Consider the following 22,712-nt stretch of genomic DNA (forward strand, 5'->3'; position numbering starts at 1 on the left):
AACACCAGGAGACCCTGAAAATCACCACACTCTCTTTGTTAATTATGATATAACTAACTCGGAACCATACTGTTCCTAATAGTAGTTATCCGACCTTTAGAATCTTTAGACTTGTAGCCTAGTTTTCAAGTTGAACTGAGTTGGCTTCAATTGTCTTCATTATTGATGAAATGGTCAGTTTCATCTGCAGGTTATATCTGCAAAGGTAGTCATAATCACAAACCTTTTTTGGTTGTTTGACTTTAAACCTCTATAACTCCTTACTCAACCGATAGATATCTTCTGGAGAACTTCCTACTAATTTGCAGAAAGCTATTCTACCGGATTGACAATTATTCGCTCAGTTGGCAACCCTTGGTTGCTTTCGGTAACAGGATTTCAATCACTGTTGTAGTATTGGAAGTTGTTTTCGTAACTACAACATGTTCTGAAACCTGGTTACAACATTCCATGAAGTCTAATAACTTCTACAGTAGTGTTTCTTGGAGTTCTAGACTCTTCTAGATATTCTAGGGTGGGTGTGAATGCATTAGTCTCTTGCTGAGATCCTTTACCATTCAATACCATCAATTTGTGCAGAAATGTTCTGTTACTTACTGCCCACATTAAAGGTATCACATCCTTGAAGCCTAGTAACGTTCTGAGTAGTTGACAGATTTACTCCGTTCCACTTCTAAGACCTAGCCTAAGATCCCCTCTCATACACCCTGCAAGCAGGATCCAGTCGGACAGATGGCAGCAACATATACAGTGTTATTCTGACACCTTCAATTCTATGATATTATAGTGACAGGACGCAACTGAGATTGATATGTATGATGACGTGTGGGCCCTGTAATGGGGCCAGAGGGAGGTGTTGGAGACCAGAGATTCTGATTCTGGGTGAGGCTACCCTACTTAGAGTGACTCCTGGATATCGGATTCCGGTATTCCTAACAATTTCGCATTTTTCACTACTGTTGAAATAGTTGACTTGGAGAGGTTCATAAGCTTTGAAATTTTACCATACTCCATATCAGTATATTTATAGAGAACATAGATTTCTCCTTTCTGGTCTTCTCTGAGGGTTTGGGAGTGTAGTGGTGCCATGGTAGGGGGTGATGTTAAAGTGATCGTTGGTTGCGGTATTGTCAAGTAGGGGTATGTAGACTTTTCAGATATGACTGTACCGTTTGATACAAGGTAAAGTATCATACTCGTAAAGCTTACATACTTCTTAATAATGTCAGGCTTTTTAGGACTCCTAGGTAAGTGTTATTTATATGATGTGGTCTTCACTGTGTTCATGACAAAACTAGATGGGCAATGAATAGGGTATTTGGTGGGTAAAAAAAGAGAAAAGGGCTACAGTTAGGGTTACAGAGGTTACTGGTAATTGAGCCTATATGTGATTACTTTTATAATAATATTATTGTCATAAGAATATTAGTTATGGTTGGCCCTATCTCAAGGTTTTGAGAGGAGAACTGCAGGTAACTCATACTTCAATTTCTCTCTCCACTCAATGTAGATATTTCTGATTTGGTAATTCAAGCTGTTGAGCTATTAAGTGTCTATGAAAGACCAAGTCTGATAACTCTTATATATACTAACAGCTATAGGTGGAAGAAGCTTATTACAGTTTTAAAAGATATAAACAGCTTATATTGGATAAAAAAGCTTATGCCAATAAGCTTGATAATTATAATAAAACACTTGAGATAGAAATATTCTTTTATGAGGATACCTGCACTCATATATTATTTCTTGTTAATATGGAGAGAGATCTGGCTAATAAGATTCTTGGTAATCAAAATCATGCATATTTGAAGAATGCTGATTTTCTGAAACTGTCTGCTGAGATTCTTAGCTTATACTTTCACAATTGTCACAGTATATAGATGACAAATACATTTCTTGAAAAAATTACAGAAATTTTATTCAAATTATAGGATGAGAAAAAGGAAGAAACTAAGTTCAATTCTTCTAAGAGATTCAAGTATGTATACCAGCCAGCATATCACTGGAATATACCTATTTGATCTTACATATTATGATGTATTATTAGTAAGCTAATTTGAATTAAGTCAAGGCATTTAGAATACTACAAATGAGAGGTGCAAGAGGATTAAATATAACTCCAGGTGAGAAAAATAGCTTGAAACCCTAATGAGTTAACTTAAAGGCAAGAAGAAGTTTCTAAAAATGATTGTTAATAGCTGAGCAGCCAATAGAAACATTAGAAGGCAAGAAGGACATTAAAAACTGATACTAGAAAGGTTATTTGCTATCTGAGAGCAGTCTATAATACTCTATGAAAGCTTAGAAGAAATGCCCTCTTATGACTGTCATCCTGTTAACTTTCAACTTCAGATCAAGAATAGTGGGCTACCAAAAAGCACAGTTATTACCATGATTCTACAGATCCTTAGGTTTTTTCTTAATTGTCATTAATGCAACTCAAGAAGATTCCAGTACAGTGTCTACTGGAAAGTGCATAGGCACATGACTAGTATAAAGGTATCATAGGATGAGGTGTGCACGGAGCTTCGGATATAAGAAAACTGTAAACTGTACTGGATATCTTCCGGTTAATAACATAGAGTTGCTAGAGAACTGGAAAGTTGGCAGAGGATAAGGCGAGCGATCGTTTGTGATGCATTATACTGATTTCTTTCCCACGGTAAGACACCGCATATTGTCCGGGTGTTTGGGCGCTAGAAGGAGGAATATAGCCGATTCGCAACCGTTCGCACTCATTCACGATTCACAATGTTGATATACCATTCCTGCTGAGCTAATAGCTGCCTGGCTGTCATCGGCCTTTTACCTGCTTTTTCATTTTCCAATGTCTGACCAACAGCTTGCACGGAAGTGCAGTTGGGAAAGTATAGCCTGTGAGAGAGATGGTAGGTAAAAATAGCTGACAGAGCTTGAGGTGTCTACAAATGGGCTTTCGGCCAAGTGAAACAGGCGCTGCAGCTGTAGAAAGTGCAGTCTTTCTTTGCGCGCTTTGTTGGAGGGTGAAGTGAAAGTGCGAATTTTAATTTCTCCCGATCTCATAAAGGTTTCCATGGGGGGTCAGGTTTTTTTGGGGTATTTTTTTTTTTTGCTAGCACTTAAGAGTGCTCTTAGTTATGACCTATCTCATACTTGTGGCTGTGAGTTCGTGGCCAATGTTAAGTCAGACATGGAACTTATGCAGTAAATCATGCATAAAGTGTGCTTAAAAGCTAGAGTGCCAGTAACACACTGTATATGGTCTGGTGTGAGCTGTTCCATCCGGGGTGCTGGAAGCCTACTATAATTGGGCTCGAAAGCCGCTTGCTAGTAACTGAAATGTAAGTTGGCTCTGTTCCTTATCGGCGGCCCCGCAAGCTGGCTAGAGCGAAAGTGAATTACCAGAGGATGAAAAGAGCTTCCAAGCGTGAATGGCTAGGGAAGTGCCAATGTTGTCTATTCTTGAGCTATCGATTTTGGTGTGCTTGTTCGTGAGAGATTTGGTTCTCCTATTCAGTTGCTGTTTCGACAGTAAGATGGACCGCAGTATGTAGATCCAAGCGTGCAGGAGAGGCTCACATCACCTCACAAGTTCTCTGTACTTCTAGCAGGGCCGAACAAACAGTTTCATCGTGTCTTGGGCAAACGGGGTCGCAGTCACAGCGGAACAGGAGAGGATCGCCCTATGGGTAGCTATTTGACTATATAGATGCTTTCAGTCCTGAGAGTCCAATAGCTGTTGCCGGATTAGGTTACGGGCTGGGCAGATAGTACACAAGATATCAAGGGGTGTATTTTTTTTCTTTTTGACTTTGCTCAATGACTCGGGGCTTTCTAAAGTCATTTGGTGTTATCGGTGGTCCCAGGATCCTGGCAGTCTTGGGCTCCTCCACGCCCCGCGGGGGAGTCCCGAGAAGACCAGAGCAGATCGGACCGGACGGAACTACTTTTTGCAGCCCATACGGCCCCCCTAACTTGGGTGGTGGTGGGTTTTAGTAGGGTGTAATTGGCCGGCAAGGTGGGACATTTGTGGTCCTAATAACTTGACATTAGGAGCTAGTAGTACGTTATGCATGTGTGGGTATTCTTTTACTCACCTCTCAACTTTTCCAATGTTGTTTCTCTGGTATCTAGGCGATGGTAGTATATATGTTAGTTTGGGTTGAGCTAAAAATCATGTGTGCTTTTTTACATGATCCGGCCCGGATCAAAATTATTCCCTACCTTCAATACCATGAGAAATTATCTACTAGTGCTTCGTCAATAAATACATGGAAAACTAGTGGACCATCATACATATAGATGGCTAACACAAAATCCGGTTCATGGACAAGCCTCACAGGTCTTACCTACCGGTCTCATATTAACCCAAGCCCAACAAAACTTCCCTGGCGACCCTGCGAGGCCCCAAACTCTACAGTAGCGTCCCGTCGTCTTCCCCCTTTCTTCAACCAAACACCCAGGAAAATAAAAAGGCTCACCAGGGCCTGGCGGACTGTGGATCGTATTCGGTCCTAGTACTAACTCAGGATGGCTCGGCTGCTCTGTTGTCAACACTGATTATATCTGAATAGGGTTTGATGTCTGGGCCGATTTAGCATGTGGGATACATTGCTGTTTCTTCATTTGACGAAGGAGCTAAAGTCAGAAGAAAGGGATATAGCATGACATTGCACAAGGAACACTAGGAGGCCCCGGTATCATGGATTATAAGAAAATGCTGAGAATATTCTTGGTCACTTTAGAGTCTATAGGCTCAAGAATCTGAGTATTCTTGCACTAATCCTCTGTGGCTCGTGCTTCATATCATGGGCGCCAGGGAGTGATCAAAGATGTCAGTTCGAAGCTACATATTCTTGGTTTGATCTGTTATGTACGAGAGAGTAAAAGGGAGAACGAAAGAATGAAACATGGTCCCTGGAAAACGTAAAGAGTTTAAGCTTTGTGGTTTACCTTTGTTTCAGCACGGAGGGGGGACTTTTATTTCTATTACATAAGATGAGAGCTTTGGTTTTGTGTCTGTGCTTTCGTGAAGATGGGGTCAATGATTTATAAGACGGGTTTCTAGTCTCCTTGCGAAATATTTGTAATTCGCCAAGTTGTTGTACATCCCATGGTGGAATTTCTAATCAAAGAAAAAACTCGAAAGTTTGGGTGGACAGTTTACGGTGAGAAGTGCGGTGCTAAGAACTTATTAAGGCTTGCCAATTAATTGATATATTCTCTGACGTGGTGAAAAGATCATCATGATGGCCATACTGGTGGCAACTAAAACCAAAATCATACTGCCTCATTATTGGCTATGGCGGTACAACATCTCATCTCCTCGTTCATCACTACTATCAGCACCACCATCTCTTCCTCTACCACCCCATCACTTTCACCGATTCTTCCGCACCTGACACACTGTTTCAAGCCCTACCTCACAGAAAAAAAAGTGGGGGAAACCTCAGGCTCTTGGCGCACCCAACACTGCCATAGCACATAATATGATACTAGTAGAGCCCCCCCCTCCAGACCCAGGCCAGACCCAGTTAGGATTTAAATACTTTGAGCGGCGTTTCACCGGTTCACAGTTGTGAACGGCCAGTTATCGGGTTGGATGCCCCATCCTGTTCCCCTTCGTGGGCCCGGTTCTACCTTGTTAGATGTCAACATTACCCCAATTAGTTGCGGCAGCTTACCCACGGAGTCCTGGAGCCCCTACCAGAGTAGTTTCCCTATTCTCTAACTGTCTGTCGGCTGTCTTCTCCTACTACGAATGGCTTTCCGATAGCTTTCGGAACTTGGAACTTCTGTCTTGATATCTGAGACATACTGAACACATATGTGGCTCCATCGTGCTCTGAGGCTTTTCTGTAGGATAAAAATATTTCCATTCGTAACTTATTGTAAATACTGATAATTTTTGAATCCGTACTTTTTATCTGAAAATTCTTCTCAAGCCGAAACAATCTACCACATTTCCAATTCTTTAAGCTAATCAGGCATGTGTTGCCCCTATAGATCAAGTTGCTATTGGCGAACAGGGGGGGTAGTTAAGTAAAATCATGAATGTCAGCCATGATTGTGTAGCCATTGAGAGAGGAACCAAAGAATAAGAGTCAAACAGCCAGAAACAGACAATCCAAGAGGTACTGTGGTGTTGTTAACCGATCTTTTAAGACCTTGACCATGATTTCTGTTTTGTGTAGAGTATGTGATGCGCAGCGGGTCATAACCTGATGGGTGTGGGAAGTGTGGTAGGATAGAAGAAGGATGTACGGAAGGATGGAGTGAGTGTTTGTTGGTTGCTTCTGGAGAAAAAGTGGGAAGGTATGATACCCAGTTATATATAACTTACAGGAAACTCTAGATGCTGAGCACTCCTAGGGTTTACCCCAAACCTATTCCAAACTGATCAAACAGTAAGATATGATGTGATGTCATATATCATATGTGTGGTTGCCCTGATATCTAAACTCAGCTAACGGACTGCAGACACCCCGGACCGAGTGAATGCAGCAATGTTTTGATGGTTATGGGGGTACCTACGAGGAGGTAAAGCTAGAGCTATTGATCGATTGAGCCTTAATGTGTTCGCTGTCGAGATGTTCCGCAATTGTTGGCTACTTATGGTGTTCTTGTAGGAAGCCGTCTGCTTAGTCTATTGGTCTCCATAGTGTTTATCATACTGAGGTGTCCTATGAGGGTTTGTACCTCTTGTATGATATATACTTACAGCGCACTACTCGGTTGATGTATATCATAGCAGCAAATAATTTACAGAGAAGCCTCACATATGCACACATCCTACCCCACTCAACGTTCAATGCTTCAACTCTTCGACCACCAAGACCGCTTCCCTTTCTCCTCTTTAGCCTCCTGAGGTGCGACCACCCCCTCCATAGCCTTTCCAGCAGTCCCAGCCCCAGCCGCAACTCCAGCAGCAATAGCCTTCTCCACCTCCTCCTCAGCCCTCCGAATCTCCTCCTCCACCCAGCTCCCCTTCCCACCAGTGGGGCTTTCCTCCACTCCCACGACCGCATCCAGCCTCCTGAGAGCCCTACCCGCTTCTTCCCGCTCCGCCCCGGGCTTAACCCCCCGCCCACTGAATTCCCCCTCCGCCCTCGCCTGTTCCAGCCCATGCGCCCGCCTATACGCCACCCTCTTATCCACATCCTCAACCTTTCTCCTCCTGATCTCCGCAACCAACAAACTCCGCTCGTGCGCGTGCAACTTATACGCCTCCAAGAACCGCTTCACGGAATCCAGTGGTTGACTCCATGATAATTCACCCTCAACCTCCCTACCCCTCTCCGTCGTGCGGAGGAAATTTGTCACGGAAGCCCAGGTCCCTAGGACTAGCAGGACGGAGATAGAAATGTAGAAGTGTAGGGATCGCGAGGTGAGGAAGTAGTGAGACCAGGTGTTTGGCGGCGGCATGGTGTTTGGGTAGCGTTTTGTTGGGTCTCGGTGAGTCGGAGGACCAGGGTAGTTCATAGGGTCCCGGGTGCGGAGCGGGGACGGGGGGTGAGAGGGCGGTGTGAATTTTGTGGGTTTGGCGAGGACCGGGGTTGTGTAGGCTCGCCATGAGGATTGACTGAGTTGCATTTTTGGCGGTGGTGGGCGGGGAAGGAGTAGTGGTAACCGCAAGAGACGCGGGAGTGTTCTTGATAGTGGTATTTGCATTTTTGGTCCTTGGCTGGTGGCTATGTGGGGTGATGGATGGTGGGGCGGTGATGGATTTTGGGGATTGTTTTCTTTTTTGTTTTGTTTCGGGTGGTGGTTGGTTGGAACAAGATTGGGTTTGAATGAACCCTAAGTTAACCCTGAGTCATCCAACTGACTTTCTAGAAATGGGCCGATTGGTGCTCCAGCTATGAGACTAAGGATCTTCAAGAGCTATTCTCTCTTCTCGATAATATTATTATCTCCTTCTCTGGCTCTGGGTTTTGCACCTTTTTCGCCTTCTTACTTTTCGCCTTCTTACGAGGGAAAGCGTCAGCTCCGTCGTCAACTGAGCAAGCTGACCGAGTTTACCCGGCCCAAGGCCTGCTTGGATGCAGGTATCATAATAAATTTACCAATACGTCACACCACAGCGCCTACCAACAAAAGATCGGATCCCCCGTTCACTCAAAAAGAAAGCTTCACCTCACCAACCTCACCCACCCATCACTGAGGAAAACTATGAAGCTCTCACTTCTCTTCCTAACACTCGCAACAACAACCACATCCCAGCTCCTCCACCCACTCCTCTACCCCTCCAACCAACAACTAGAAGATCACCACCCAGACCAGTATCAAACCAGCATGTCCACCAGCACAACAATTGGCAAACCCCCCGGTCCTCCACTCCTAGCCGACGTCCTCCCACTTGACAAATCTATCTCAGTCTTCAGTGGCTTTACCCGCTCCGTCGAATCAATCTCGACGCGCGTCTCCGACCGCGAAAAAAACACCACCGTTCTCGCACCCACGAACTACGCCATCTCGAAGCTGCCGCGGAAGCCTTGGGAGAGTCCGGACGATGAGGGTGCTGGTGGCAACGTGCTCAGCGAGATATATAAGGGCTTGGGTGGGGAAGATCGTGCGGGAAGGAACCTGAGGAGGTTTGTCGAGGCGCACTGTCTTGCGGAGAATCCTTGGGGGGAGGGGGTTAAGGTGGAGACTTTGGCCGGAAAAGTGGTGTGGTGGACGTGGGAGGGGGGTGTTAAGAAGGTTTGTGTTCTCTCTCGCTTGTCTTTTCAGTGGGGGGGGGGTAATAACGGGCTGCAGATTTTCCCGGACGGTATCGAGGTTGAGGAGCGAATGAATGAGGCTTCGAATGGACAGGTGTGGATTTTGAAGGGGGTTATTAATTATTGATGATTTTTTTGACTTGCTGGTTCTACTCTTTGTTCGGATCCATGGTTTTTGGGGTTTGTCTGCATGCATGATACGGGCGTCTGTTTGTTACTGAGCTCGTGGATGCACTATCCACCCACAATCCTCGCGAGAACAGTTTTTCTGGGAGGCGAATTTCTATTCTGATAACAGATAAAGTCATATCATACAGCATACCGTTCAATGCAATTCACGAATATTTTCTCCGCGATGCAAGAATACTCCAAGATGAGAACTACTCAAGGTTTCTATTATACCTATATATAGCTACTATAGAGTAGACTAGAAGAAAGGCAGCAGCAAAAGAAGCGAAAAACAGCACCTCCCCCAACCTACTCAAAGTAATCGTAAACCATCTTCTTGAACAATGTCTTATCACCCTTCTCGAACCTAAGATGGCGAGAATAATGCCTCTTCCCATCAAACTCTTCAAATCCCCAAACCTACAGTTATTTGACCCCACAATTAGCCCGTCCCCAGGAGCAAAGCCGCCGCCAGCCGCGAAGGTGGGAGGAACAAACCTGACGCGCATTCCACCCATTTTCACTAACTGCAAAAGCCTCGATGAGTCCATCCTCCCTCGCCTCGCCCTCCAACCAATCCTTCTTCAAGAACTCATCCTGCACATCCTCAAGATTAGTCCTGCGGCTCTGTGCAATGAGCTTGCCAAAGAGGTGGTCTTCATGCGGCCTCTCCCTACACATCTCCCATTCTGCATTAGTATATTCCCGCAGCTTCGCGGCAGGGCACTCACTTCCAGTCCAGGATTCGATTCTCGGTGGTCCCCTTGATACCGCCAGTCGCGGTCTGCTCGATGTCGATGTGTTCCATGTCGTCTTCGACGTAATGCTTTATGTCGAGCGTTATAGCCGCCACGGAGATTAACCTGCGGGTGAACCAGCCTATGCCTTGCTCTGTCAGGACATCGTCAAGGTCATCGGAGAGGGTTTTGTTCTTGTTTGTTGGAGTTAGTCGGAGTTAGTTGGGGGCAATAGGAGGGGGAGGGGAAGACCATGAAGAATTTTCCGGTTAGGTTTTTGGTGGTGATGGTAGGGGGGGTCGCCATTTTGGTGAATTCGTTTGGTTGGTTTATGTGGTAGGAATTTGAGGGGTGGATTGGTATGGTTGTGGAGATGTACAGGTACTAAGCGGGGTTCTTGTGCTGTTTTGGAGTATTTATTCACGATATTCGCGTTGGCGGGGTGATATAGGGGAAGAGGGGGCCTGTGAAAGCTCGGTTGAGGGTCTTGGGAGGTTCTGGGGTTTCGAATTTCGGGGGGGTAGGAGGGGGGGTTATAGCGACGAGGCGTATAAAAGCGCAGTGAGTTTCGGTGAAAGTGCAGTTTGGAAGGGGTTCTGCTTGTGTTACTGCTCTTCTTCCACCTGGAAAAGCACTCAACTACTGCTATCACAATTTATCACTGAAGCTAATTTTCCCGTCGGGAGCTCGTGCACTGCACAGTTCAGTACTCGTACTGTGCACAACAGAATTCCCCTCCGTTGCACTGTACTGTACCTGAGTATCAGCATTGAGGAGCTATGAACCATGCATGCAAAGCCCCTTGCAAACCCCAAGCCAGCAAAAAGTACCGCATCACCCCGACAATCTCCGAGCGATACTCGAGTGCCCAGTGCACCCCTTGCAGCCGTCGGCATACACGTGCTTCCGATCACGAAGTGTTCGCATGTTCGGTACCGCCACCACCGCTGCCGTGGCTGGCTTGTTGGTGCCTGGTATTCTGACGATTGCCGGTAGGAGGGAGGGTGGATTTGGGCGGGGACGGTACTATTCTGTCGATCTTGCGGCCCGGCCGAGGGGTCGGGTAGTTTTAGGGAGTACTCGTACTTGTACAGTACCAGTACGGGAAGTGTCCGGCCCGGTCGGAGTTTTTAGAGGGAGCTCGACGGGATAAGCCGCCGCTAAGAGGGTGCTGGTGTCGGTGTCGGTATTATCGGTGGGAGCTGGCTGTAGGAGGAGGAGAGTTGAGGTCCCCAAGCGGATTCACAAGGTGCGGTAAGGTTCTTGGGTCATTGCCCGGTGGATTCCTTGCTTTGAGTGAGGAACGCCATGCTTGGATGTGTACCCGGTGTTCAACTATTGTAGCCTAGTATCGATGCTGTTTTGGATCAAGTTGCGTGGGTAGAGTCGACTAGTTGAAGTAACTTGACAAAAAGAGCATCTCTAACTAGCTAGCTAGTATTTGTACCACTGGCCAAGCCGTATCATCTCGGGCTATTATGTGGGACGACTGGCGGCAGATTTACTAAAATAGCTAGACAGATACATAACGAGTAGGCAGACACAAGGGTCCATCAAGGCATATGCTCGAGCGAGGAGTCGTGCGCCTGTGTCGCTGGACTAGGTTACTGAAAATGTCTATTTGAAGATTGCGACTCCGGGTATACTGATTCCGGTCCTGTTCCGCGAAGGTATAGGGCTAGGTAACTTACCTTCGGGATTACTGTGGCATGTTGAGAGGGTGTCAAGCTAATTTACCTGTCTTAGCTGCTTTGGATGCGTTGTGCTTGCACTCTATGACATCGACAATGATTTGACTTGGCTAGAGGACCTTACAATCTTTTAACGAGTGACTTCACATGAAGGCTAACACGAGAGCATTCCTCATTGCCCGCGTTGCTATGGAAGACTATGCCACGTACCCCTCATAACCTCTTAAGCTTCTACCGCTTGTAGTGTAGTACTTCCATAGATATTTCCTACCTTCCATACCCCCTCAACTGCAACTTTCCCCCCATCTCTCCCGGTGCATAACTTAGATTATGAGCGGTCCATATTTCCATTCTGAGAATTGGGTAGGAAAGCTCACTCTCACTCCCATAACTTGGGTAGAGGGAGCTTCTGCCTCTAGATTGGATGACACTGAGGCGAGCATCGTCGTAGAGTCAAGCGTCTCAACAGCCTTAGTTCCTTCCCAAGCTTCTCCGGAAGCTCTTCTTGCATCTAGCCCTTCAATCACCAGACCAACCAACTCGCCAGATTCTAATCCAGGGGGCACGCCAACACCCACAGGAACTCTTCCAACTCCTACTCCAGACAATCCTCCTGAGCAGTGTCCTGGAGGCTCCCTACCATTCTCTTTACACGATACACGAGATTCTCTTCCAGACAATCCTCAGGCTCCTCCACTACCCTATCCTCTAGCTGCTCCTACGACTGAACCTCCAGCCGCTCCCCCTGGACCTCCCCCCGCTCGTATAGAATACAATGATCCAATCTTGGCCTGTGTCCAGACCGTACAGCAAAGCCTTGATAGACTTTCCGGGGATCGCGAAACGTTAATGGGAGCCATCGAAACGTTGAGCTTCAACATTAGGAGATTAGAGAAGAGATGCGAAGAAATAGTTGTCAATACGAGAAGTCGGTCAGTGGATGGGTTTCTCCTGTTGTACCTTTTTTTTTTTCTTTTTAAAGGATCTGAGCTAACAATGTGGGCTCCAGAGACCATAACGTCTACGCAAGAACCATGAACAGTGGAGTCAGGGACCACACAACCTCTCTGGAGCCACTATATGATTTGGGGAATGAGATCCCGTTATCGTTTCCGAGAATGGCAGGAGACATTAGGAGGCTGAATAGTACGTTCCCCTTTCAATTCCCCGAAAGGCAGTTGTCGAATGTTTTTATGCTAAACCGGGTCGTATTTTCAGCGGCCGGTCTGAACAATCTGTTGAGCTTGTACGGAATACCAATCCAGGGAACGATCGCCATGAAGAAGAGGAAATTCGCTTTGTTTATTGGGCTGGTTTTCGATATTGACTATTATTAGAGTGAAGTTGTTTATGAGTTTGCGCTGAGTGTTATTAATGGCTTGGTAAGCGAGTTCTTTGTACTGACCATTGGTCTAGGATCGCATGAACTAACTAGCAAATAATAAAAGAGGTCGGGGGGGGGTTATGGAGGAGGTTTTCATCTCTTACAGCAGAGCTATTTTTGGTTGGTTGATTATCATGAGGGCGATTGGAGTCCCTCGCTGAAAAAATGCCGTTATCATGCGAGAAACGAGCTTCAGCCCACAAGGTTTTGGTAGAGGGAGGCTTATACAACCTGCAGTCTGGGCAGCAACAGAAGGTTAGCATCAATGGGAGTTGATGAATTAATGATAGACCAATGATGAGTCAAGGGTAAATTAGTGGTGAGCGTCTTGATGCATTACTATTACTATTGCTATTACTATTTGTATTTGGGGACCCCTTCCTTGGCAATGTTAGTGCATGATTAAGTACGGTAGCCTCAAGTTCCTTCATATACTGCCCTCACTTTAGGATTGCCGAGCCTTAGGTTTCCCTTCCCCCCCCTTTCCTCCCGCCGTGATGTGTGATGTGTTTTTATCCCCCTTCCACCAAAAACCAGTAGGCTAATCATTGACGTTATTAATGTGGCATTTGGTTGTCAAAGGACTGGATGGTGTGATAACCATATTGCAAGCACGTCTGAGCACTTGACTTGTGGGGGTTTTGGAAGCGTGTGGGAGGTGTGATATGATAGAAGAATGTTAGGAGAGGGTTATTCGATTGTATCAGATCTCGGGGGGTCCGGTTTATGAATCGGGATGCCGGTAGGGTAGTTGGGTGTCGACTGACTGGGTGTGCTATGATATATTAGGATGAGGGTTGTTATTCAAAGGTTCGCACTGTAAACCTGAAGGGGGGGGGCACAGTGGGCTGCTAGTCTCAAGTGGGATTATAATGGACACTATTACAAGTAGAACAAGTAAACCTTGCAAATACTCTAAAATTCAATTATTCAAGAGCGAGTTCTTAAGAACCTCATCATCCCTCAAGCCTTATATCTTTGAATTATTAAGCTAACGAGTTGTTATTAGGTTCTATAACACTCAGTGCTTGAGTAGGTCTACAAAATGCACACAAAGACAGTGCCTGGTTATTAAGGGATTAGGGGAGGAAGAAATGGAGAAAGGTTATCATACTTGGCAAGTTTTGTGTCTATCATACCTCATCAATTTCAACTACAGCACAGCGCAGTAATGTGTACTGTGCCCCTGGGTCACCAAAATTAATTTTATGGAGGGTCTTGTACCAAGACGGATATCATACCTCCTGGATTTGTTTCTGATCACCAGTAAAGAAGGAATCCACTAGAAATTTTGTACCAACGGAACAAGTGACTTTTTTTTTTCTTCCTTTTTTTTAGAAATGCTTAACTTAACTAGTATATTCTTGCCAACCTTGGGGAAGATGAAAGGAGCACAATCTCCTGAAATCTAGGATTATTAGTTCTGGATATCCCCAGGAAGTCATTTGTTATGACCCCCTTAGGATGTGGGATTCGAACCAAATATCATCCATTGTCTCCGGGTGATTGCATTTGCTAGATCGGGTATGATATAGGCTCACCATGCCGCAATGCCGTTTTTCCCTGCTCCGTGGGGCTGTGCCATTATTCGTCAGTTGGTGCGGATATTTGGACGTGGATACCGGGAGCAAAGTGGGGGGACTTCTCTCGCTCCGGGTTGGTTGGTACTGTACTTGTCCAGGGTATATACCATTGGCCGGAAATCTATCCTACCGAGGGACAAAGTCTAGTCCCCTGCTTATCTATTTACTATACTCCTGACAAGAAAATATTACTTTGTAATATCTCTTCATTCTCCTCAAGCACTAGCTGTTCCTTCCAAATGACACTTGGCTCGTTAAATGGCACTTGTTCTCGAGCACTGTTGCTGTCTTTCTGGCTAGTATGATCCCGTATATATGCGAGCGATGTCGGAAAGCAAAGGGGGTAACGGTGAGTAGGGGGGGGGGGGGTCGAGCCCGACTTGAGAGCGAAATCATTTCTCTGTATGATGCACGGTGCTTGATATGGCCAAGTTCTCTTGTATTCTTGAGCTATTATTGATATTTAACGGCAGCGTGAGTAGACCTTTGCAAATCCAGTTGCATAAGTCCTCCGTCGACTTTGGTAAGAGTCGAATCTCTCTAGGGTCAAAATACGGGCATAGTACGGTACGCTGGGTGAGTTTTAGGAAATACTTTACGAATAATTTCGTTCGGGCATCGCGTCGTTAAGCGATGGTTTTGTTTACGTGATAACTTATGATATAATTCCACTTTCATAACCTCCGGGCTATGGTACGATATGAAACCCAAAGCACAGACACCCTCCAGGATATCTCGCATCTTCCCATATTATCTGGTGAGATCCGGCAAACGCTCTCTACGCTGAAATAAGAAGCAGCTGGAGCGAAACTTGCAATTGCGTCAAAGTGAGCGTCCTCAAGGGTCCAGTCCTGGCTAATGCTGGGTTAGGATGTAAAGTTAGTGTTTTATTGATGAGAACCTTATTTGAACGTGCAAGCACCGGATGATTCTCGCGAGATGAATGCGCCGAGTTACACAACCCTATGTATATCTTTGATTGTTCTGGAAAAAAGTCCGTTCCGTCGTCGATCCAATCGACGGAGCAGTCACGGCAATGTCCAAGTTGTACTGAAAAAGAAATTAAACCTCGTGGAATGTGGGTGCCAAAACAGGAAGGGTAAGAACGATGGTTGATCTTCATGTTGTCGAGGTGACAATCATGATGCTTGGAAAGTTAAGCTGATATCGGAAGGCGGGGGTGACCACATGTTTTTCCCTCGACTACTACTCAACCGGAAGGGAGGGCTGGCAGATACTTGAGGATGGATTGCCAGAAGGGGGGGGATAAAGCTCCATGAGCGCTTATGGTGGAATATGGTAACCGTAAGAGCAGGGATAAATGTTTTTGTCGCGTGGGAGAGTCGGTGCGATGGCATGTTCCGCCGTGAACGCCCCCACTGGGGAGTGTTGCTCCTTGGTGGTACGGCATCCAGAATCCAGTCTCTGCATCACACACAAGTAGCGCACATCAGTTAGTCCTAACATGCCTACCCGCCCGCCGGCCAACTACCACTTACCCCTCTTCCCTCACGCACTCGACACGTTCACCAGTACGAGTATGAGTCGAAAGAAACGGAAAGTGCATATTGTGGGGGGTCGGGCTCGAGTTGGGGTCGGCGACGGGTATTTTGGCCGTGTGCAGTAATAGTGCAAAGTTGGTCTGACTCATTCATGTCTGGAGTGCTGAATCGTGCTGTGCTCAGTGATACCGGCTGGTGTACCCTACTACTGTAGATGAGGGTTATGGTACTGTACTCGCATGGTGGTCTTGGATGCCATAGGTAAATAAGCCACCGTACAAGATGGGGGTGGTGGTCTAGCATATCGTAAAATATCAAAAAATTGGACCGTGTGAGACGTCGTTCGAGTTGCCCACGATCTGGTATATTTTGCCTTTCGGAGAGATAAACAGCACACCTCTTGCTACATGTCTTTCGCCCCATTTCCAGAGAAGGAATATTGGACTACTTCGCACGAGGTCGAATTATTTGAGATTCTATTAGTCAGACGGTTAGTTACTTGCGTAAGAGGATAGGTTTTGGTACGGACTACTCTACGGTAGTTCGCTTTGGGTTATGGTACTTGGGAGAAGTAACTCTACTGTACAGTACTTGTGCTTCTATATAACATTCAAATAGAGAAAGTGGGGGAAGGAATTAAAAAAATTGAAAAAGAAATTATTGGAAATCTTAAACCAATCACCGACTAGACTAGAGTACAAGTATCACCGCATTTCTGTGTAATGCTAGAGTTCTATAATACGCTCTCTTGACACAGGAGAGGGGGAGGTAATATCCAATTGTTGCGTGAGGTATCATACGACTGCCCCCTGGAATTTCAAGCAAGGAAAACGCTAGGCACAAGCAAGGTACAAGCCCTAGTGATAGGTGCTCCTCGAAGCATTCGCCGATTTTCACTACTAGCATTTTCATATACAGGATGCACAAAGATTTTCTGTGCACCTGAGCTGCTGCACAGAATATGAGCAAGTGCCTGAGAGGAGCTTCGCTATTCTACTTCCCGAAACACACCCCTTCAGGATAAGGAAGCGGGGAGGTGCGCTTCGGAAAGTAGTACAGGGTTCCACATGCTGCGAGAGCCGATGGTTACCGTCTCCCAAGCCCCAAACTGCACAGCTTCCATCACCGCTTCCGACAGCGCACTGGTTGGACTCTGAAGACTAAAGGAGCTCCCACAAACACGTATGTCCTGAGCGCAATGACTGAGCTGAGGGAGAAAAAAATTGGAAAAGGAGTCATGTAAAACGGGGGCGAGTGCGAGAGCTGTGATAGCTCATCGTCACCATCATCTTCGCTGCCGCCGCTACCACAGCTACGCCCGGCGGTACAGTGAAGGGCTTGGGTCTTTAGGCTTCAAATAGCGCCAAAAATCTCGGAACCTGTTGAGAGGAGGACGCGGTATCATCGCAAACACTCGAGAGATGGTGATTGAATGGGCTGCAGCGACGGTGGGAGTAATTCTCCGTATGGGTGGGTCGGGGGGACCATCGGGTCGGGGTTCCCGCAGCTGCGTCGTCCGCTCGTCCTCAGAATCGTCTGGGGTGGCCAAAGAGCGTAGAGTCGCTGCGCCACTACCAGCTGCCGTCGTGTCTGGGTCGTGCTCTTTTCGCTCCAGTAGACGCTTCACCACATCTCGGGATCCATTCTGAGCGATCCACGCGAGCGCTGTTTGGCCGCTGTGATCTGGCACGTGGGTGTTGATGTCTCCCCGTTTTAGTAACAGCTCCACTACGTTCTGCCACCCAGCCATGACGGCCCACAAGAATGGTGTTCGGCCGTTGTGATCTGGAAGGTTGGGGTTGACGTCGCGTCGCTCCAATAACAGCTCCACGATTTTCTCGCGTCCAGCGCTCACAGCCCACACAAGCGCAGTTCGGCCCTTTTCGTCTGTCAAGTTAGGGTCGAGATCATCCCGCTCGAGTAACCCCTTCACTGCGTCCTCGACTCCATATGCGGCAGCCCAAAAGAGTGGTGCTCTACCGTCTTCATCTGGGATATTGGGATTGACGTTCTTGTCTGCTACCAACAGCCTTACTATACCCTCGTTCTTATACCCGGCCGCCCGTGAAAGTGGTGTTCGGCAATCCTTGTCCAAGAAATTGGGGTTAACTTTTTTACACTCCAGTAATATTTTCACCACGCTCTCATTCCCGTACTCGATGGCACGAAAAAGGGGGGTTCGGCGGTTTTTGTCTGGGAAATTGGGATTAACATCTTTCCGCTTTAGTAACAGTTTCAATACGCCCTCATTTCCGCACTCGGCGGCTCGAAAAAGTGGGGTTCGACTATTATTATCTGGCGAGTCAGGATTGACGTCTTTTCGTTCCAACAACAACCTCACCGTTGCCTCGCGCGCATAATGGGCAGCCCAAGAGAGCGGTGTTCGGCCATTGTTGTCTGGTAGGTCAGGGTTGATATCCTTCCGCGCCAACAGTCGCCTTACTATGCCCTCAAATCCATATCGAGCAGCCCAAGAAAGTGGTGTTCGGCCATCGACATATGGTGAGTCGGGATTGACATGCTCCCGCTGCAATAATACCTTGGCTACCCCCTCGTTCCCATATTCAGCAGCCCACAGTAGTGGTGTACGGCCCGTAAAATCAGTCTTGTTGACATCCCAACTCCTCGTCTTCATCACAAAAGTCGCAATTTCGTTGGCCCCGAGAAACGCTATGCAGTGCAGCCCAGTGAATCCCTCCGGACGATCTCCTAGATCAAAGTACCACGGTAGGGCTTTCCACTCCATTAAGAGGAGCTTAGCGGATATATGGCTATCATATCTCTCAAGTAGATCTAGCGCTAGCGATTTCACAAGTTCTGTTGTTTCCTTCCTAGCATGGATCCCCCAATAGCAGGAGGCGTACTCAAGAAATGGTGTCGTCTTTGGGGCCGCGCGGAGGGTTGGGGGAAGCTCCTTGATGCAGCGGAAGTTTAGAAAAGTCAAGCAAACCTCTGCGATAGCCGAATGAGGTTTCTGAAAAATGTCGGAACGAGTGCTGAGATATTCTTGCAAGGTAGAGTGTATTAGGCGTACGGTCGATGCTTCCGCATCAACAGTAACAAGCCCTAAGCAACAGCCCAACAGCGTTCGTATAGAAGGAACGTTCTGTGGGTCAAGATCTGTGGCCCCTACTTCCACTGCTAGGGCCTGGCATATCTCGTCGGTACGTAGTGGGCGCTCGGACTGTGAAATCCACATCAGAGCCGCTATGCCTAGTCTTGGTTGGTCCCCGATTTGCTCTTTCATTCGAACAAGTGTGGCATTGTATGCATCTCCAAGACCAAAGCTAGTGCACATCTTCCTCAGCTTTTCCCTCCTCCGGGAGATGGTTGTCTCCCCTAAAATTGCCGTGATGTTTAAAGAAGCAAGGAGAAACCTAGACACATTTATTAGCAAATTAACCCCCATCCGTTGATTCAAGCTCTGCTACGCACACCCCCGAAGCTGTTTTCGGTACAGTATCCATAATATCTGCCTTTAGGCCCTCATCCATTGCTCCAGAGATTGGATCATCCTCCAGTTTCGTCTTTATAAATCTCCGGATGTCCTCATGAACCGATTTAATGGGTATAATTTGCACACCTCCAGTAAAGTGCTTCTCAATCTCTTCCAGAATGTGTGGCCGCCCCGTGACGAATAGTCGGACACCTGGTGAAGCCTGAACAATTGATCCTAACGAGCGAAGAAGCTCTGGAAGGCGGTTTGTCAAACATTCGTCCAGCGCGTCGACACATATGAAGACCCGGGGAAGAGACGCAAGAGCCATCTCTAACAGTTTGAGAATGTCAGGAAGTAGTAAGCCTCTCCCCCCAAGGTTACCTTTCTCTTCCAAAAAAGCAGCACTTATTTCTGTGGGCACTGACTCTAGCCTAGCCACCACCTGTTTGAGAAGCGCACCGACGAGACTTGTCGTCGATTGCTCTTTCCGGGAAAGAAAGTCGCAGTACAGGCAAGTAACAACAACGTCTCCCCGTCCGCGGAACTTATTACACAGGTCGTCGATTACCAGAGAGCTAAGATTTCGACATGGCTAGTATTTAGCCACAAAAGAGTCATTTGTCAGAAAAAAAAAGGGAAAAAAAAAATTCGTTCAGAGATCATGCTCCCCACCTAAGGTAAGTTTTTCCAACACCAGGATCACCAGAACAAAAAAACGTAGTCTTCTCAAATCCATCCTTACCATCTCTCCAATTGGCATACTCACTCATTTGGAGAAGCCAATCCCCTACACCATCTAGCCGGTGAGTACGCACATCGTGATGGCGTTCTCCTGGCTCTAGCGGTGACAACCACTTCAGAATTCGCGGCCTTTGATCCAATAATGCAGTGTTGTAAATGTTTGATACGTTGAAGCAGTTGTTATTACCACTGAACTCTGTGCGTTGATCCATCCATGGATTCATGCTCCTGGGCTATCGCTGGCGTTATAAGTTGATAAGAGGAGAGTACCGGTATTGTATTGTTGGGATAGTGGGGCTGGCGAAATTGCGGGAGAAGAAAGGGGATGGTATCCCACTTAAATCTAACCGATTGGTGGTACAGTCTTCACCGTACCAGGACTCGAGTAGTGGCGACGAAACTTGGCGGGCGACGAACAGGGATCAATTATCATACTGGTACTGGTAAACTTTGTAAGCCCAACCTTGGCCCTTTAGTTTTTTTACCCATAAAATACCGGTACGGTACCCATGTTCGTCGCTGCCCAGTTACAGTGAAGGCTGTAGGTGTAACACAAGATAACGCAGCCAAGCCAATCTCACGAGAGAATTCCGTGTCGCACAATGGGGGTCGAGGAGGCACTTGTACGATAGTGTGCAAGTGGGGATGGGATAATTACTAATCCTGTCTGGAAAGATAATGATTTAGGTCCTGAAGAAACACCATGTTTGATTTTCACGGGATAAAGGGAGCGAGATAATGGTCCTGCTCTCAATCAATGCGCAGGAAAGTATCGAATGACCTCTCGTGACTGCAAAGTAGAGAAACGTGTTTCGCCTATGATATATGGTGCAAGAACGGATAAGTGTAAACCAGATTAAGGGGTGTTTTCAAACGAGGATGCCGCACCCAATACTTGTGCAAAAGAAATAAAAAAACGTAGAAATGTAGACAAAGTAAAGTAGAATAAAAGTACGGTTTTTTTATTCCTTAAAAGGAGTCTGGGGAAGAGGCATCTTGCTTTAAAAGTATGTAGTTTAGGTGGAGATCATAGGCCTTGGCGGAAAAATGCAACACAAAATAGGCTGACTAAGCAATAAATTAGGAGTAGAGATACAACAAACAATACAGCACAACTGCAATAGTTGAAAACAATCAATCAGCTTACCATATACAACATAACCCGAATCAACAAGTGAAAACATCAGAGCCGTGCTGTTGGCAGAATAGGTGAAAGGCCCAAAAAGGACATTGCGAATCCAAAATCCTCTGTTGACACTAGATCAATGATTGAGGATCTTGAAAGCGATTTAGACATATCAGATCATGGTAAGCTTCCATATTAGTCAATTAAAATCTAATTAATATTAGCTAATTGTCTACTTCAGTGTCACAAATGTGGCTTGGTATGAAAGGGGCTTTCACGTGACACATGGTTATGAGTCACAGGTATGTTATTGTTTCACACATATAACTCATTTGGGTCCTATGATTTGTTATGTGTGGGATTTGTGATGCTTTCGCACCTAGCTCAAATATGAGTCAGGGGATGTGTGCCTGGTGAGTATGCCTTGCGAGTGTGCCTTGCGGGTAAGCCTTGCGCATATGATTTATGTTTTGCACATGACCTCGTTATGAGGTCATGGGTTTTATGCATATGACTCAGTTGAGTCATATGACTTATTTATTGCGTTATGATTGGCTTATGAGTTTTTGCACATGATCTCGCTAGGAGGTCATGGGTTTTGAGCATGTGATCACTTTAGTCACATGACTAGTTTGTTACGATTTGGTTTTGCACATGTGACCACTTTAGGTCACATGACTATGGGCGGGAAGAATACTATATAAGGAGGTCGATGCAGCCGCGGAAGATAGGTTCTTCACGCTTTGGTCTAAGTACTTTTCCTACTTATTACTTTAATGAATATAAAACACCTTTACGATCATTATCTTTATTGCAAGGTTATTGTTACGCCAAGGAGAGCTCTTCATAAAGAAGAGTTAGAGAAAGCTTATGATAGGCGTTCCCGATAGAAGACAGAGGTCTTGTACTATCGGTAACGTAGGCAGAGGCCTAGTACTATCATAAGATGAAGAAATAAGAAAACAGAAGAGAGAAGTATCGTTCCCCATCACCAAGAACTAACTGTCCAAAGGGGGATCGTTACATTATAAAGTGTCACCTAGTACGACGCCAAACAATATAAGATGGCATCCTTCAATCCAGACAGGGAAGGAGATATTGACATCGACGATCAAAACCTTAACCTAGGAGGATTCAGTGACGCCCTAGATCACGTCTCAGCAGAACTCTCGAGAGCAGCAAGTCCAGTAACCCCAGAGAAAGAATCACCAGTTGATAGCTCTCCTGCAGGAACTCCATGACCTGAGAGAATGTTGGGATCAGCAGTACCTGGGCCACCGGCCCCAGCCACTCCGGCACTAGGAACTAGCATACTGGGAATGACTAAAAATCGGTTTCAGGCATTTCTCGCAGCAACACGAAACACAGGAAAAGGAAACGTCCAACGACTGAAAGCAAAGGAGCCCGACACATACGAAGGAGCCGAAGACAAGCTACGAATATTCTTAGCATAATGTGAAGGATATTTTGCCGTTAAGGGATATGGAGATCACCATGACGAGATCAAGCTTCCATATGTGGAATCTCTACTCAGAGGACTCGCAGGACAATGGATCATGGCTTTCCAAGATAGAAGGAAGCAGAGGGAATGGGTCATATACGAAGAGTTCAAGGCGACACTCTTCATACAATTCGGAGA

The 22,712-nt window shown here is 46.4% G+C and overlaps 1 protein-coding gene; it reads right to left on the reverse strand.

The window, feature by feature from the left end:
- Positions 1-6,684: 6,684 nt before the first annotated feature.
- Positions 6,685-7,672, reverse strand: GSTUM_00008907001 (uncharacterized protein). XM_002840361.2 has 1 exon: positions 6,685-7,672. Exon 1 carries the CDS (start codon positions 7,402-7,404, stop codon positions 6,796-6,798), a length of 609 nt encoding a protein of 202 aa, XP_002840407.1. The 5' UTR covers positions 7,405-7,672; the 3' UTR covers positions 6,685-6,795.
- Positions 7,673-22,712: the final 15,040 nt, after the last annotated feature.

The sequence above is a fragment of the Tuber melanosporum genome (assembly GCF_000151645.1).
Source record: "Tuber melanosporum whole genome shotgun sequence assembly, scaffold_5, strain Mel28".
Classification (NCBI taxonomy): domain Eukaryota; kingdom Fungi; phylum Ascomycota; class Pezizomycetes; order Pezizales; family Tuberaceae; genus Tuber; species Tuber melanosporum.

What these genes read in the sequence shown, in the direction of transcription:
- GSTUM_00008907001 (XM_002840361.2), bottom strand. Translation starts at nt 7,404, where the DNA reads ATGCCGCCGCCAAACACCTGGTCTCACTACTTCCTCACCTCGCGATCC.